The sequence below is a fragment of the Protomyctophum bolini genome (assembly GCF_963924005.1).
Source record: "Protomyctophum bolini genome assembly, chromosome: 18".
Classification (NCBI taxonomy): Eukaryota; Metazoa; Chordata; class Actinopteri; order Myctophiformes; family Myctophidae; genus Protomyctophum; species Protomyctophum bolini.
Window position 1 is genome coordinate 7049082 of NC_137879.1, and position 17808 is coordinate 7066889.

Genomic DNA, 17808 nt, shown 5'->3' on the forward strand with positions numbered 1-17808 from the left:
GGGCAGGCGATAGGGGGTAAGAGGGGCCAGAACGTGTGTGTGTGTGTGTGTGTGTGTTTGTGTGTGAGTGAGACCCCCAGCCCGCTCCCTTGCATTCAACAGCTTGCCATGTCACTCTTCGGTGCTCCAGTACCATGGGGATACTTCCTGATACACCGGCCCAAAATAAACCGGCACCAACCCCCCCGTCTCCTGGCACAGCCAGCCACCCTGCCTGATGGCCTGGGGCTGCAATCAGGGCTCACAGGCAACGCTGTCTCCACCTGCCCACAGCACAACGGAGATTAGAGAGATTGGAGGGGTTATGAGGAGGGGTATTTTAGGAATGAATGATCATTGATTGATTGAGTTCAACTGCTCCACAGACAATCTGAGAGTGTTCTCAACGGTGATTTCAGATGGCCTATTTTGGAGATCTACTGTATTATTGATAAGCTCTGGATTGTATTATGAGAGGTTTTGGCAAACAGAGGAATGCAAATAGGGGCTGGGTTTCTTCAACAGAACAGCTGGGGTTCCCTGAGTTAATAGCTGCCAATCTGACTGACAGGGAAATGTTGTTATTTTGTCTGCCCCCCCTCCCCCCCTCAACATTTTGTCTGCCAGGGATATGTTGTTCTTGGCCCCAGACCCCCCCCCCCCCCCCCCCCCTCCCCTCACCACAAACATTGAAGACCCTGAAATAGAGAGTAGTACCAACAAATGTTTGTGTTCACCATATTACAATTAGCATCATTGTATAATCGTACCACTGTACAATCAATCAATCAATCAATCAAACAAAAGCCTGATTATCAGACTCTGCATGGAGCTGTTGCCCACGTGCCCCGACTACGTATAAGTGGTTGAAGATGGATGGATGGATGGATGAACCACTCAGTGGAGTGGGCAGGGTCTATGGGCTGGAACCAGGCTAACCCATAGATATAAAAAAATCAATCACAGCGCATCTTTTCCGGGACTTATCAGACCTGAACATGCGCTCTGTGAAGCTCATGCTTCCGCTGTGCTTTGCAAGGAGTCTTGGGAAAGTTTCGCCCTCCCTCCAGAGCTGGAAAGGGCACCTACCTTTATATGAACCCATGCTGTAGTACTGTACCTGTCAAAATACTTCTTTAATGTCAACGAAGTCCATGATCACAACACCAGAGAGAGTTCCACAAACCACGTTCATCCCAGATTCGGCTCAAACCAATTAAGGGGTTAACCTAATTTCTTCGCTCGATCCTATGTCACTAATGTGGATTGCCCTCCCAACTGCCATTAATAAATGTGAATCCCTAGACTCCTTCAAAACTGTTCTCAATGAGCACTTACTGTACGAGCAAGTGCAATTCGAAATTGGCCCCATAAAAAGTTCCCCCCTATTTTTCTATTGTACATATTTTTCCCTTATTTGAGTTATTTCTAACTGTATATATTATGATTTCCTTTATTTTATTTTATTTTATTTTATTTTGCATAGAAGTTTATGTATTCTGATGAATTGAAAATGGTGGACCCCCCTGGTGTTAACAAGTCTTAGTGCTTTTATGGTTTTATCCTAGCTTTTAGATTTTGTATTGATCACCTGTACTTTTGTTCAACTACAAATTGTTAAATACAAATTTCAATCAATCAATTGCAATCAATCAATCAATCAATATGTTAACTAAGAATCACATATAGTATAAGCTACTTTCACACTGGTTTTAGATCAGGTTCTACTAGATCTAAACCACTTGAACCTGATCAGAACCATAGATATCAAACTGATATATCTATCTATGGTTCTGTTCTGATCAGGTTCTGATGCCGCGACGCAGTGGCCGGATGTGGACGTGGCACAGCGGCACAGCAGTTCCGGTGAATGTCCGCTTGCGACAGTGAACCCCATAGCCCGGAGGGACGGCGGCGCTGGGCTCCACACATGATTGGCTCGCTGGTTGTCTTCACAACCGCACGGTAATAATTCATTTATAAACTACTTAAAACCGTGTGTGATTATTTTGCCAGAGTTATCATTCGATGCAACATTTTACATAATGTGGTCGCTTACATATATAGATAATACATGTTATAATAGTAATAGTCAATTGGTTGATTGATTCATTTAAAAAAAAAAAGTTCATGATGTCAAACATGGCGTTGCTAGAGAACCGTTAACGAATCAATTAACGCGACCCGCCCGGGCTATGGGATGCAGAACCTCACCTCGCCAGCAGCAGCCGTGAGGGGAAAATACCGAAGAACGAAGGGATTACCGGGAACAGGACGTTACATTGTGGTTCTATATCAGCTTTTATTTAGACGACCACCCGGGTTTTGACAGTCCGCTCCGCGCTGGGGACACCGTCACCATTCACCACGCCGTCGCAGGTAGGTTCTTCTGAGCCGGGGAACGGTGCTCGTGTGACATTCCCGACTCGTTTGAGAAGGGGGAAAAATATAATAATATAGCATTCCGGGAGGCTAGGTGCTGGCTGCTAACGTTACATCCTAGCTTAAAGCCCAACGTCAAGGGCTATGGAATGAATGCGGGGGGGATGCTAAGCTAACCAGTTAGCTAGCTAGCTAGCCTCCAGCTGATCGCAACAGCTCCTGCTGTCATCGGTATCTCGAGTCTTTCTGTTCCGTGGCGAACTAAACTATAGTGGGTGATTTTTGTGTTATGTACGTTTCACACGATTCGTGTGTTGGTGGTAGCATGTAGTCCATACTGGCAATGTTATTATATTATATATATATATATATCTCCATGGGTTTTGACAATTGACACTATAGGCTGCTAAATTATCATCAGCTAGCAGCACGGCGACAAGTTAATGCGGCACTGTCTGCCTGGACTGGAGACGTCCCCGTTTAGCTCGCTTGTTGTGCTACAACAGTGCTAGCTTAGCTAGCTAGCTCTTCAAGGTAACTAACATTAGTAAACAGTGGCCTCTGACACTGACAGCCCACCTAATGTGTGTTCTTATGAGGAGTCTTGCCTCTGACATTATAAGAACACGCTGCTGGGTGATTTAAAGGGCTTTATTATGTGTTGGCCGGGGTCTCCCGGATTAACATCCAGTAGCTATAGCTCACTCAGCTGGCTGCTATAGTGTGAGTGGAAGCCTAGCTGGGACTGCTTTGGGTCAGTCACTCAACACACAGGCCCGTCCGTCACGGTAAATAGCCGCACGACTCCAGCGATTGTGTTTCTTCTTTTCCCCTCCGTGTGTGTGTGTATGTGAGGCACCTGTACACCGCTGAATTATTCACAGGCCCTGTTCAGGTGTGCCTGTGCCCTGTGGTGTGTGTCAGATGATACTTATGATCTGGAGTCAAGGAAAGACGCAGACTGAGTAACTTCTGTCAGTCAATCTGTCAGTTATGACTGACTTCAGGCTCTGATCTCTTCAGTGTAATCCTGGTCACTGGCCAGGTTTGAATGGCCTTTCAGTTTAGTTACTGACCTGGTCAGTGATGACACCTCTGACCATCAGAGCCATGATAGTTCAGTTGAACTCGCATGATATGTTTAGATTGTTCCCCTTGTACTGTCCACATTGTTGTGAGAGTACACAAGGGCTGTCCACACACCACGGTTGATTGATTTATTAATCTATTAAACAGGAATCATATAAATACACATAGTAGTATACTGTATATACTCCCATCTTTCCTAGGGAAGTGACAGAAGAGGTGAGGTAAGAAACCCTAGAGGAGAGAGCCGAATATAACTAAAGAGTAACAACGATAAGGATCTGTAAACATCCTGTTTGACTCTAAGGAAGATGAAAGTTGAAACGTCAGTCTGTCTGTGTCACCTGCAAAACAATGCAACACGTGCAGACCAGTTGAGCGCTCCAGTATATTATTTTACTTTGTCAGTATAGTCTCTCCTGAAGTGCCCATGCAGGTTATTGTTATTTTCTCTTCGGTAAATTGAATGTTGAATGACTCAGTAATGTGTTGAACATGACACACATAGTTGCATCCTGTACACATTCAGAATGGACTTATTGATTAGGCTGCCAGACAGTGTTTATATTGTGGTTAATCAAATCACTCTGAAAGTCATACTCAGCGATTTAGTTATGTCATTGTCATTATAGTCGTGGTGTGGAATGGACTCTGTCTTCCACTTCATTTAGAACAAATTATCCATATTTATAGTTATCATTCTTGGTGTGGACAGCCAGTTTTGAGACTTATCACAGAATACTTGTGTCTGTAAATTTGTGTCTTTTGTTGCGCTGTTTAAAGCCCTAACCACATCAAAGGGTCGAGGTGGTTTTAGCGTTGTCCCAGCGGTGTGATATGTGCTGTTGCACGTTGACGCGCGTCGTCCCTAGTGATTCAACGCGTGGAATTCAATGGCCCAAGCCAAATCAAAGGGTCAAGTACGGTTTTAGCATTAACTCCTTGCAACCGTTTGGACCCAAGGAGTTGCATGGTGACCCTTTGTTGTTGTTAATAGGGCTTAACATAATGAGAATCGTGTACACCCACCCAGTCGCCCACTGAGTAAAGTGCAAGGAACCGAGTTAGTGTGTCAAGCCTCTGCGCTGACTGACAGTGACACACCGACTATTCATAGAACAGTTGGTGGGTAAGGTGAGGGTGTGGTCAGCACAAACAACAAAAGCTAATAAAGGTGTTTCTCACGGTACAGTACAGTACAGTACAGTACAGTACTACATAATGGCTATTCTATCACTAAAGAAAGTTGCACACTCAAGTACTCATGCAATCTTTTGGGTATGGACTTCTTTGTGAGTTGTTAGTGCAGGCGAGTGCCGCATACGAGTTTTGCTCACATAAATCATCATAACATCTTCTCTTGGGAAGATAATGGTTGCATAATATGTCGGTCAAAAGTGAGCAATATGCACAATTTCTTCTATAACCACTGACTGAACTGCACATAGTTATGTTTGACCGTTACGTAACGCACGTCAAGGCGAAGGCCTGCCGATGTGTGAGAAGAGATTGTCTGATCTCACGTTGTACCTGAACTCCAACTCCCGCTGCGTTTGAGGCTCTGGCTGTGTCCTTGTACCGGCAGGCACTTCACCCCGCTGAGTTTGGAGCACTGCTGTGTGGGCAGATTTGACTGTATGCAGGAATCTGTCATAACAGTTTTTTTTTTAACACTGTTACCTTGCTGCACTCGCATTATAAATGAATACTCATTATAGGGGTGCAGCAGAAGTAGTTGATTTGTAATTCACACAATAAAGCCTAACCCAACCCTGAAGCTATTTAAGACCATAACATTTTACACGATACAGAATATTATGTGGCAAGCGGCAACTCCTAATCTTTAATCAAGCACAGTGGGGTTGGTTTCTATTGGCAACAGTGGCAGTGTTCTTCATTCTTGCCCGTCTCACTTTTCCCGCGAGATGGATTTATTTTCTCAGCAGCGTCACTAATAAGTAACAACCCGCAGTGATTGATTATAACTTGGATCGATCATTTCTTACAGTTAACCAAACGAATGGAGTCATCAACAGGCAGGCAGAACTCAAGCCAACCAACCAGCCGCAAAAAAACAAATCCCAAACCCCACAATGACACAATCTATTTAGGCTACATTATACGGACGCAGAAGCTAATGCATTGTCTGCAAATAAAACATGTCACATGAAGCAATTATGGTACCAAGTAAGCTTGAGAGATAGTTTTGTTTTCTATCTAAGAGTTGGGGTGTCTGTTTTGTTATTTGGCTATGCTGGAGTCTAGTCACTATGAGAAGGTTCGTCCGTCTGGCTGGAGCTAATCTTGCAAACTAACCACTGGACCCAATCGGCACCAAGTAAATCAGGAAGTCAATGTTGGGTTCTGTTTGGGGCTGAAAACCTTCTTTTAAAAACAATGTTGATCTCTGACTTGGCTGCACATGCACATTTATGATGTCAGTCCTCTATGAGTATGACATATCTGTCTTACAAGTAATCTTTTGGGGGGCAAGGTTATTATAGCATGATCACAACCCCATTGACTTACATTAAATATATAAAGTTTAATTTAAATATTTCAGAAAGTATAATACAAGATGAAATAAATAGTACTTCTGTGGCCTTCTGCAGCATGCAGAAGGCAGAAGCAACAAGATTTGCGAGAATTGGTTCAGACAGACAGACACACACGTGCATACAACGCATATATACGGCTAGTCTGTTGCAGAGCCACGCCATACAACATAGTTTGGGAACCTCTGCTCGGCGCATTCCATCCAGATGTGAATGCGGCGCTGTATTTTCAACAGGTTTAACCAGCTCATTTACATTTACCTTCATTCTCTTGTCAATGATCGTTCCTCTTGAGCAACTGTTGATGATGATTATGTCATGATCTGACCCAGATTTAGGCATGAACTGAGGATGAATGTAAACCAGCAGACTCGAATGGCGTCTCCCTACGGCCAACCCCAGCCCGGCTACGGCCAGCCCAGCTATGCTCCCCTGGCAGGGGGCTACCCTGCTCCCTACAACGGCCCCACGTCGGCCTACCAGCCCGGGGTTCCACCGCAAGGTAAAGTATTATAGCTTTACTTTAAACTACACCTACAGTATACTCACTGCATCGCGTAACAAAGCGAAAACGCTAAATGGTGCATTTGTACGACACCTTTTATCGAACTGGCCAAGCGGCCCCGATCTAGCTCCCGGGCCACCGCAAGAGTGAAAACATGTAGCCGATCTATAAGCTCACAACGTGACGCCTTGTGAGTGAGCTTGTAGGTTGGCTATTTATGCCGAAAAAATATAATTGAGTTTTTTGGGGGTGCGATAATAATGACATGTCCAAAAATACGGGCGCCATATTGAAAGTGGTTAATTTGTGTTTGTGTGTGAGCTAGTGGGTGAGATGAACATCATCAGATTGGCAGTTGACCCAGTCCTATACCTCTTCCCTCGGCATCCGAATGTTGAGCATGCTGTCTGTCACTGTTCTCCCACTCATCTCTCCTCCTTGGGCTTCACAGATTTCCCTTCACCTTCTATTGTGCTCGTCTTCTCTGAGTCTCCCTCTTTTTCTTGAATTTCAGGTTACACTCCTTATGCAAGCTTTCCCTCTAAGGCTGTGGCAGCCAATCCTGTCCCTGACCTGTCTTCTCCTCTTGACTTAGGTAACTGCTTCCCCCTCCATCTCTCTCTTTCTCTGTCGCTTCCATCTCTCTCTCATTTAACAATTAAGCCCTATACTTAGTCGTATGACCAATTAGCCGATCTACAATCTCACAATGCTCGCATTGACACATTTTGAGCTTGTACATCTGCTAGTAAATCATAAAAAAAATCACACCCGTGTGAAGTGAGTGGTGCAACTCCGTGTGGGGGTCTCCGGGGGGAGGCGGGTGGGGAGCTCCAGACCCACGGGAAGCACCCAGGGTGCCGGCATTATTCCGGCGAGCCGCTCCGCGTCCGAAACGGTTGAGAAATGACAGAGTAGAGGTCCCTCTACTGTACCCTCTAGTCTACTGTACTGTACTGGCACACCCGAAATCACCATATATACAGTTAATATGTGCGTGTGTGTTTGTGTGTTAGCCGGTTGCGCACAGGTGGTGAAAAACAACCATGCTGTTTTCGTGCTCAGACACACACACACACACACACACACACACACACACACACACACACAGTTCCATAAGGGAGTGGTTGCAACACTCAAAAATGTGTGAACATTTCCCCCTATGATGTCATGGACGACGCCAGGTTGAAAACGGTGGTTAAAGGACTATACCGGTGGCGTGGCTTGTACTCTATGGCCCATTGACCACGACTCACTGGAGATACTAACTAGCCATTGGATCATTCTATACATTTCAGTCGGGTTTGGAAATTGAAAACAAACGTATAAGACATACAAATTAAATTAAAAGTAAAAATATACAACAGGAGACTGAGTAGAGAATGTTTAGGGCATTGTTGTTCCTGGCTCTTAAGGATATTCAGGTCACTCAGTTGGGGGTCTGAGGTTTCTTTTTTCAACATGCCAACAACCACAGCCATCCTGTGAGTGCGAGTACAGGCGAGCGCCTTGCCGTCCCGCTCTGCTATCTTGCCCACGGATACTAACCAGTCAGTGGTACCATCTTATTTTTTGCTTGGGGTTTCAACGGTGGGTGAGATTGTCCGCGAGGTGTTTGTGCCAACCAAGCGTTATTGATGGCACCTGAAGGATGAGTTTGTCGCGTTCACAAAAGAAGCACACTGGTCGAGGCTGAAGGCAGGAACCGTTTTTAACGTCCGAATGCGAACACTGCAGGGCGATCTCCTCCCAACTGTTCTGTTTTTTTGTTCTTATTTATGTGGTCCGGGCTTGTGCAGTCATGCAGCCACGGACAAGTTTGCAAAGCTGTGCTTCAAACGATTGTCATGTTGGAGCTTTCAGTTCCATTTTATGTTTACAACTCAAGGCGGAATCCTTTTTCAAGCTTTAGTTTTGTGCTAAAAACGGCCATAGCCACTTGCCCAAATGTGCCCAAATTCACCAAAATGTGCTGACCTCATCACATTTGTGAGTTTGACATGTTAAAGCATAATAAAATGTTAACATTTTTGCCTTTTATATAGGATCCAACAGTGGTATGGTCACATATAAACCTCAATACCGACAGCCGGTCAGCAAGTGCATTCATTCATGAAAGTATATTATATAGACCATATTTTAGGCCAATAAAAAAAACTATATACCAAATTTTCAAAAACACAACCCCGGCTGTCGGACTATTACAATTTGGAATTGGTCTCAATTATATTGTCTCTGCAGAACTTCATATTATGAAGAGATGGTGTCTGTGAATTCATGGTCGTCTCAAGGAAGAACATGTCCCTCTCCCATTTGGTGTCTCTGAGTTCCTCTGTGCACCTTTTGGGCCGTACTTGTATCTCTTTGGTTGTAGGTTTCATTTACTGTAGCTAGTATGTAGTGCAGTGATTCTAAAACGTTTTTGTCTCAGTTCAGCCCAAGGTTTTCAATCACGGCACCCTGGAATTACATTACTTACTTACGTTACTTTCTACACATAGAGTAGGCTATGGCATGAGGAAAACTTTGAGATTACAAGTATGATCCCAACACGTAGAGCTTGTAGATCGGCTATTTTTGGCGACACATTTAGTGTAGTTAGAAAAAGAGGGCCCAAGACTTTTAAGTGGATGAACTGAAGTGCTTCTGCGTCACCCACTTTGAGTAACCCTGCTGTAGTGTACGGGGGCGAAATATGAAATTGTGTTCTGACCCTTCCAAGGGCCTTTAAGAGCCTGGGATATTCCAAGGACCAGAGTGGGTAGAACGAGTGGGCAGGTATCCGGATAGGTTTACCCAACTCCAAGGATAAAAACAGATTGATCCACAGAGCGAGAGAGAGAGTGCACATTATTGTAAATCTCTGCTATTATCTCTGCTGCAGCTTCTTTGTCTGGGCCATATATATTATAATATATACTATAGGCAGGCATGGGTAATAGTAATCTGGTTAAACTCACATGGGAGTTAGAAGAGTAGAGCAGAAATGTTTTGCCCATGTTCGCTTCAATAAAGAATAAGATACACACTAGCCCCCCAGACCTATTGATTTGCGTGAGCCGTTTCTCTGCCTGCTCTGCTTGTGGTTTAGTCTCCGGGAGTCTCCTGCTCTTCCTTGAGCCAAGGCTCAGTAAAACAGATGAGATTACTTATCCTGAATTCACAGTCCATGTTCTGCTTTGGCTCTGAGTTTGTTCAGTTTGTTGCTACAGCCAAGTCTTCCAAAGCTGTTAAACGCCTTCCTCCTTGACCGAGCCTTGTGTGTCTTTGTTCTTTTTGGTATAACGTTTTAACACATTTAGTTAAATAAATGTCCTCGTACCAGTGAAACGGTTTGTTCAAAACTACGATGCAGCATGAATGCAGTGAGGCAAACAGTCATCCATAATCATACAAGGATCATCGTAATTCTACGCTACAAGCTCTAAATAAATAATATCGTTAACAACATTACCCACTGAAGCCCTGTTTTATACTACGTGTGACCTCATGCGGTGAAAACGGTCGATCCTCAAGCTCTCAACGGGTCACGATGCGGTGCGCCGTGAGCTTGTAGATCTGACATTTTTCTTTGACATTCCAATTATACAGCATCTGGCGACCACAGTGGCGTGACCGCAAGGCCGTGCTTAGATATGTGCTCTAATAATCCCATCGCTTGTTTGAAAGATTGATTTCAGACGGTGGATTATGGATCGTCATGATCCGAAGTGATTAGGATTTAACAGATGGTATTTATTGGTAAATGAATAATCTAATCCAGGTGTCTTCGACAGGGAGTCCGGGACCCCTAGGGGGTCCTCAGGGTTACTGCAGGTGGTCCGTCAAACAGTGTTGTTTTCGTCGACTAATATAATACAGTATGGTCTGGAAAAGGTTGAAGACCCCTGATCTAAAGCAGTGGTTGCCATGCCAAGGACCCCCAAATTGACACTAATTATCCCGCGGACCCCCATTTGAAAAGATATGCCAGAGACCCCCATAAGAGAGGATTTTTACGGCTCTAGCAGTGATTCTCAACCCGTTCATGTATTAGTCTACGGACCCCCCAATTTAATGGCATTTCTATCTCTGCGACCCCTGATTTATATTGTAAAATCAATGTTGATTTAACTCTGAGAGTGTACAAATGGAAAATGTGGTTCCATTTGGCTACTCTCAGAGTTATAGACCCACAATGGTCGATTTGGCTACAAACTATCATTTAGCTGGGGGCCCCCTGAAACCCTAGGGGGAACCACTGACCTAAATTATGTGTCCTCTCTTCCAGGTCCTCCCAGGGCTGCTCCTACCTCTGGGGCCCCACCACCGGTCTCGGCCCCTCAGTCCTACTCTCACTACAGCCCGGGGGACGTCCAGAACGGACCCCCAGCACCACCCATGACCCAGGCACCTCCCAGGTAAGTAACCCTGAGAACAATTATACATAATGTCTTCTAAAATGCGGCTATAGACCGATTCAGAAACGGATGGTCGCAGGCAACGTATTTCCTGTAGGCGGAGACGACATTTCTTCGCTGTCAACAAAGTGACTGATGTTAGTCTGCTCAAACGTTACTCTTTTATCTGCTTTTTACTGACACTAACTTTACAAAGATGCCCAGAATATCGGGGGATGAACCTGTGTAGTTTATGGCTGCTCCAACAGTAGAGATGAACCTGTGTAGTTTATGGCTGCTCCAACAGTAGAGATGAACCTGTGTAGTTTATGGCTGCTCCAACAGTAGAGATGAACCTGTGTAGTTTATGGCTGCTCCAACAGTAGAGATGAACCTGTGTAGTTTATGGCTGCTCCAACAGTAGAGATGAACCTGTGTAGTTTATGGCTGCTCCAACAGTAGAGATGAACCTGTGTAGTTTATGGCTGCTCCAACAGTAGAGATGAACCTGTGTAGTTTATGGCTGCTCCAACAGTAGTGGCAACATTCAACTTTGGAGAGAAACGTAATGTCAAAAAATACACCGCGGTGTATTTTAAACTACACAGGTTCACCCTGATGTTCTGGGCATCTTTGTAAAGTTAGTGTTTTAGTAAAAAGCTGATAAAAGAGTAAAGTTTGAGCAGACTAACATCAGTTACTCTACCATTCAATAAAAAAGATCTTATTTTGAAGTCCACCGACCGGGAATAGTGTTTATAGCTATCTAGCTAGCTATATATCTCGTGTTGTGTTTATAGCAGACTCCTCACTCAAATGTGCACATGCAGTTTGGGGCAACTCCAAAGCAAACTCCACATGCCCCTACATTTTATTTATGTGCCACAGTGTCAACAGCATACCCCTTGTGTCTGATCGGTGGTTAGACTGGCATATTCGTCGATACCGATATGACCAAATAATGTCCCGATACAGTATCGGGACATCTCTACTCTTTTTAACCCATTCTGACCTGAGATCAGATTCATACGAGGTTTCCACTGGACACACACTGGTCTGATTAACCCCATTCTGACCTGAGATCAGATTCTAAAAATCTCAGTCGTTCTTCGAATTTTTCAAAAATAGCAGACCTACAAGCTCGTAGCGCGCCACTCGGTGGCGCGATATGAGCTTGTAGATCTGCTATTTTTCAATAGCTAAAGCATAACATGATGCCAACACCAAAATGGGTGCCCGGTCAGAATGGGTTAAACAGTCTTGACCTCTGACATGAACAAAAAATAGGGACCACCCAGGTTGGTTTGGTGCCCACCACCACCACCACACTGTGATGCTAAGTGTGTCTTTTCCCTTTTCTAGGCCTGCAGTGTCTCAGCCATACAACCAGGGGGCGGTCAACCTGTCGGGGCCCCATCCCGCCTATCCCCAGCAGTATGGGCCCCCGCCCGGCATGCAGCAGGTCAACAATCAGATGAGCGGCATGCACATTTCCTCCGGACCGCCCACACCTGCCGGACCAGGATACGGTAAGACTTGGGAGTTATATAGAGCGCCGAAGTCTTCCTGACGTCACTCACTCATCCCCTGATTCACGAAAGTAATTTCTACTATGGAGAATAACATGGGGTCATGGTTTGCTACACTATGTGTAGGCATAGGAGTAAGAGACTTATTATTTTGCTGAATGATAGGTCTGGAAATTGGGCTAAATATTCTGGAAAAGTCTTTGGAAATACATAAAATGTGTGAAGTCTGGGGAACCCTGTCTAAAGCTCAAACATGACGCCACCATCTTCTGATTTATACTTGCTTGCACATCATGTCACACAGTGTCGATTTCGCCGACTAAAAATTTTCGTCAACCACCTTTTTTCACTGACAAACTAAATGGAAACTAAATTAAAACTAAGCTATGATGACTAAAACTAACACTATATATACTGACAATTTCGTAAACAAATAAAAACTAGACTAAAATGTTAGTAAGGGACTAGTGGACAAGACATCAAGTTTTACAATTGGCTCACAAAGCTCACAACGTGTCGCAGCTGGAAATAGCAGTAGATCCGCTATTTCCAGCATGTGTAAAATGAGCCATTACGACAGCATCAAGGCCCGCCAAAATACATTTTAGTCGACTAAATCAACTGTAGATTTCATTTAGTCGACTAAAATGTTATGATATTTAGTCGACTAAAACATTCCAGGTGACTAAAATGAAATGAAAACTATTCAAGAGACCATGACTAAAACTAAATAAAAAAATGCTGCCAAAAACAACAGTGATGTCACGCACCACAAACAGCAGATCTGTTATTTCCAGAGCGTGACGCTAGCGTTGCAACTAAGTGCCATACATCAAGCAACAGTTCTGAGAAACCATAACATAATCATAGATCTTTGAGGCCTATCATTCAGCTAAGCATAACATGGGTTAGACAAACCTCTCCACCAATAGTTTCCCTATATGATATATATATATTTTTTAAAGTAATGTCACGCACATATTTTTCCAGTGCATACGGCAGGCCTTGTTGACGGATTTGGAAGAGACTTTTACGGTCTGTTTCCAAAAAATGAACCAGTATTTACCGGTAATGTGTAAAATCCAGGATCTTTACATTGTAATGAATGAGCCTGGCTGGAAAGTGTCCAAGTGGGAGTGTCTTAAGTGGGAGAATGCGGGGCGTTGCTAAAGGTGAATTACTGTTCCACTGCAGCTTGTTCACAAGCTCCAGCAATCAAACATGATATGTTACTGTTGTTGTACATACAGTAGCGACTGTTGATTCTTCTATGGGCGTTCACTATATTCTGTGAAAAGCCTTAGGCCTATATATTGTGCCTTTCTTTATTTTATTGAGGGGTTTAGGTTAGGTAGTGGGTAGGCTTTGAAGAGTAAAGAGTAGAAATCTGCTAGCTTAAAAAAAAAAAAAAAACCTAGCTTGGCATGCCTTGACTCACTGCTTTTATAGCTTATTGGCTGGAGGATATTGGCAAAATATGTTTGTTAAAAATGTTTAAAGACTGCATGAGGTACTAATGTTTATTTAGGCCTGAGACCAGATTCTACAACATTTCTTCTAATTCACAACAGTTTTCAGAAAAACCTATGTTTCTGTGTCGGTGGTTCTCAAACTATTTCATGTCAAGGACCCCAAACATTATATGAAATTGGCCTGTCTGGAAATATGTTGTTCCAGGGACCCCCCAGAAGCAAAGATTAGAGTTAAAAACGTTCGCTCTGGAATAATATATATTCAAAGATTTGTGCCCCATTTTCTCGATAAAAAAAAAAAAGAGCTAAAAGCGGCACCAAGTGCTGCGCTACGAGCTTGTAGATCTGCTATTTTTCAATAGCTAAAGTATAACATAATGCTTAAAACACCAAAAGGGGTTAACGCCCAGAATAGGTTAATTGTCCACCTGGGCTATAGCAGGACAGCGACCCCAACTACAGTTCCCGTAGAACCAAGGCATTGCGGCGCGACACGTTGTGAGGTTGTAGATCTGCTATTTTCACTAGTTATAATTTCTCTTTTGGGTCACGAGCTAAAAAGCTTGGGAAACACTGCATTAATGCAATACCTTCAGTGTCCCACTAGAAACATCAGTCATTTTCTATTAGGATGACTCCATGATAACGAGCCACTGACCCTCTCTTCCTCCTTGTGTCTCCAGCTCCGCCGCACAGCGCCGCCTACTCCGCTGCGCCTCCTCCTCCTCCCGCCTCCTACAGCCAAGCTCCTCCTCCTCCTCCCACGGACCCCGCCCAGCCTCCCGCCGCCGCTCCCAGTGACGCCCCCGCCCCACAGCCACCACTACAACAACAACAACAACAACAGCAGCAGCAATACTACGGCGGCCCGCCTCCTCCCTCCCAGCACTTTGCCTCGCCCGCGCCTCCCCCTCCCACCTCTCAGCAATCATACACCCCTGCTCCTCCTCCCCCGCAGCAGTCGTACGCCTCCTCCCCTCCCGCCGCTCAGCATCCAGCGTACACCTCCGCTGGTGGTCCTCCTCCTGCAGCTCCCCAGCAGCCATACACCACCTCTGCACCTCCTCCCGTCTCTCAGCAGTCGTACTCTGCTCCCCCTCCTTCCTCCTCCCAGCCGGCCTTTCCTCCATCATCCTTCTCTGGCCCCGTGCCGCCTCCCCCCGGCCAAGCTCCCCCGGTGTCAGAGCCCCAACAGCCCCAGCAACAGCAACAGCAGTCCTTCCCTCCACAACCTCCCTACTCCTCTGGGCCTCCTCCTCCCGCGCAGGGCTCCTTCCCTCCTCCTCCTCCCTCTCAGCCGGGGTCCTTCCCTCCCGCGGGTCCTCCTCTCTCCTCGTCGGCCGGCCCGGGTCAGTACCCCCCGCCGCCGGGCGCCGGGCTGCCTCCCCAGTCCCAGCCTCCTCCTCCGGGCCAGCAGAACTCGCCCTACCACCCCGGCCCCCTTCCTCCCAGAGCTCAGATGCCTCCTCCTCCTCATCCCACCTCCATGGCCCAGGCCAACCACCTGCCTCCGGGACCGCCGGGCCCTCTGGGGCCCCCCGGGCCCCTCGGGCCCCCTGGGCAGCAACAGCAGCCTCCTCAGCCTGGCATGCAGGGAGGATATCCGCCTCAGCAGAATGGTGAGGAGATGCTCGTAGACTAGAACAGCCATTTCTCAGCCGTTTTCATTTCATGGTCCACCAGTTTGATGTGTGTTAGTGTTAGTGTCACGGAGGCCCCAGTTTTATGAGATTTATATTCCGGGATCCCCGATCTAATGCTGTAAAAATTCTCTGGGTCCATTCCGTTCCATTTGTATTCCCAGCCTCACAGACCCAGAGTTACAGAGTTGCATTTGGTTCCTCCTAAGTGTTCTATCATTTAACTGCGGACCCCCTGGAAGCTCCACCAAGGACCCCTGGGGGTTCCCGGACCCCACGTTGAGAACTACTTTTATTCACAGAGTGACCTGTTGACATCCAGGGTTGGAACTCCACAGAACTCCCAAACTGCCTTGCACATAGTCCCTCCTCTGTCCTTTACCAGGCCCCCAGAGCGGCTTGGACACGGGGAAGCCGCCCCGCGGGAACTGCAGGCAGACGAAGCAAAAGAGCACGCAGCCGGGGTTTAACACAGAGCACTCGTCCATGAATCCATTCAGGCGCGTTCATGGAGGTCAGCACTTCCACATTTTGGGCACCAAACTTTGTTGCCCAAAATCAAGAAAAAATGTGGAAGTAGAGCTTTCTTCTGGGTGCTTCAAAGTTCAAACCATAAAAACATAAAAAGATAGACGCCTCCTTCGGCTATCTGGGGCGTGTGTTCTCCAGAGTAGGCGAGCTTTCCCCGAGATTCCTTGCGGAGCATGAGTGGAAGCTAGCCAAGCTCTCCGCTCATCTGTCACAGAAAGGGATGTTCGGTATAGGCCAATCAGAGGCGACGTACATAACAACATTGGTTTTCTCATGCAAATTAAGTGCCCTTCCCGGGACGGGTAAACGTCCCGGGAAAAGACACGCTGTGATTGTCCAGTTGTCACTGGAGTGGCAACGACGCAGCGGGCCTTTTTCGCACTTTCCGCTTGCCTTCGCTGGAGACACATCGCTCCAATTAACGGCCAATGAGGCATCTATTTTTTTTAGGGGCGCTAGCCCCTCCTATGCCCAGCTTTGTGTGTGCGTGTGTACCCCATTAGCGATGATTTGATTGGCTGAGGGCTTAAAAAGTGAAGACGCCAAAAGTGATTGGCCGGAATGTAATGATTTATGATGGTAAGAGAGACCCTCACTTTTTCTTTTTTATATATAAAAAAAAAGAAAAGTGGATAGATTTATATATCTATGCTTCAAACGCCAATTGGGGCGGGGCAGTCCTCCCCAAGAGTTATATATAACTCTATGGTCCTTACCATGCGTTTCTCTGAGGGGAAAAAAACCAACAAACCCAAGTGTTTTCAACACCGTATCCAGTGTAAGATAAGTGTAGTGCTCTGTACAGGCCGGTGCCTCAGCGGTTCTTTGGTCCCCTCCAGGTGCATTCGGCCAGGTGAGAGGCCCACAGCCCGGCTACGCTCCAGGGCCCTATCCTGGCCAGCAGCCACCCAACTACGGGGCCCAGGCTCCGGGCCCAGCCCCCGGGCCCCCCGCTCCTCCTGCGCCACAGAAGAGACTCGACCCAGACTCCATCCCCAGCCCGGTGAGAGAGAGAGAGAGACACACACACTCGCACTCACAGGCCCGTCACAGTTATTATTACATAATCGTCTAATCGCAATTATTTGCGTTAATCGTCATATAATCGTTTCCCTGTTGAAAAATGTTCATACATGTTCAAATATTCTATAAAAAGAAGCAGAAATAGCTGATCCACACGCTTACAACGCGTCATGCGTTGTAAGCGTGTAGCTATTTCTGCCATATTTCTTTCTGATATTTAATCGTTAATCACAATCATTGTCATTTTGTGATACAGTTGTTCAGTTGTGATACGGCTTCATAAATCCCTGAGGGGAATTATGATCATTCCAGTAACCAACAATAACAGTCATAAAAACAGATGTGTCAATCCCACATTTTTGCGCAGCAGAAAATATGAGCTGTTTCTGCAATTTCTAAAAAAATATCCTATTGCACCAGACATTTCGGAAGATGTCTTACCTACCTTTACCAGGGTAGGTTGCTGTTGTTTATACAGTGACCTCGGTGGATTTTTATATCGAGTAGTACAGTATACTTGATGTGTAAACTGTAGATGAAGATTTACCAATTCAATTAAGAGGATTTACCATGCACGACACAAGTCTTAACGGTGTTAATTAATTTCTCTTTTTGATATCCCTTTGCTCGCTGCAGTGACCGTCTGTAGCCTTTCTGTACATGTAGACCCAGCTCTGCATGTGTGCCAAACATGACTACGACACTGCTTGAATCTGTCGTCTAGTCT

At 45.7% G+C, this 17808-nt stretch overlaps 1 protein-coding gene across 3 annotated transcripts in view; it reads left to right on the top strand.

The window, feature by feature from the left end:
- Positions 1–2211: 2211 nt before the first annotated feature.
- sec24c (SEC24 homolog C, COPII coat complex component) overlaps positions 2212–17808 on the top strand; it is a 33574-nt gene continuing 17977 nt past the window's right edge. Inside the window, exons 1-7 of one of the 3 annotated variants that reach the window (XM_080789594.1) lie at positions 2212–2358; positions 6335–6504; positions 7022–7102; positions 10778–10907; positions 12249–12415; positions 14571–15506; positions 16877–17061. In XM_080789594.1, coding sequence (XP_080645720.1) covers positions 6354–6504; positions 7022–7102; positions 10778–10907; positions 12249–12415; positions 14571–15506; positions 16877–17061 — 1650 coding nt within the window. In that variant the 5' untranslated portion in view covers positions 2212–2358; positions 6335–6353. The remainder of the gene's footprint in view (positions 2359–6334; positions 6505–7021; positions 7103–10777; positions 10908–12248; positions 12416–14570; positions 15507–16876; positions 17062–17808) is intronic. The other 2 variants (XM_080789595.1, XM_080789596.1) reach the window with 2 other exon arrangements.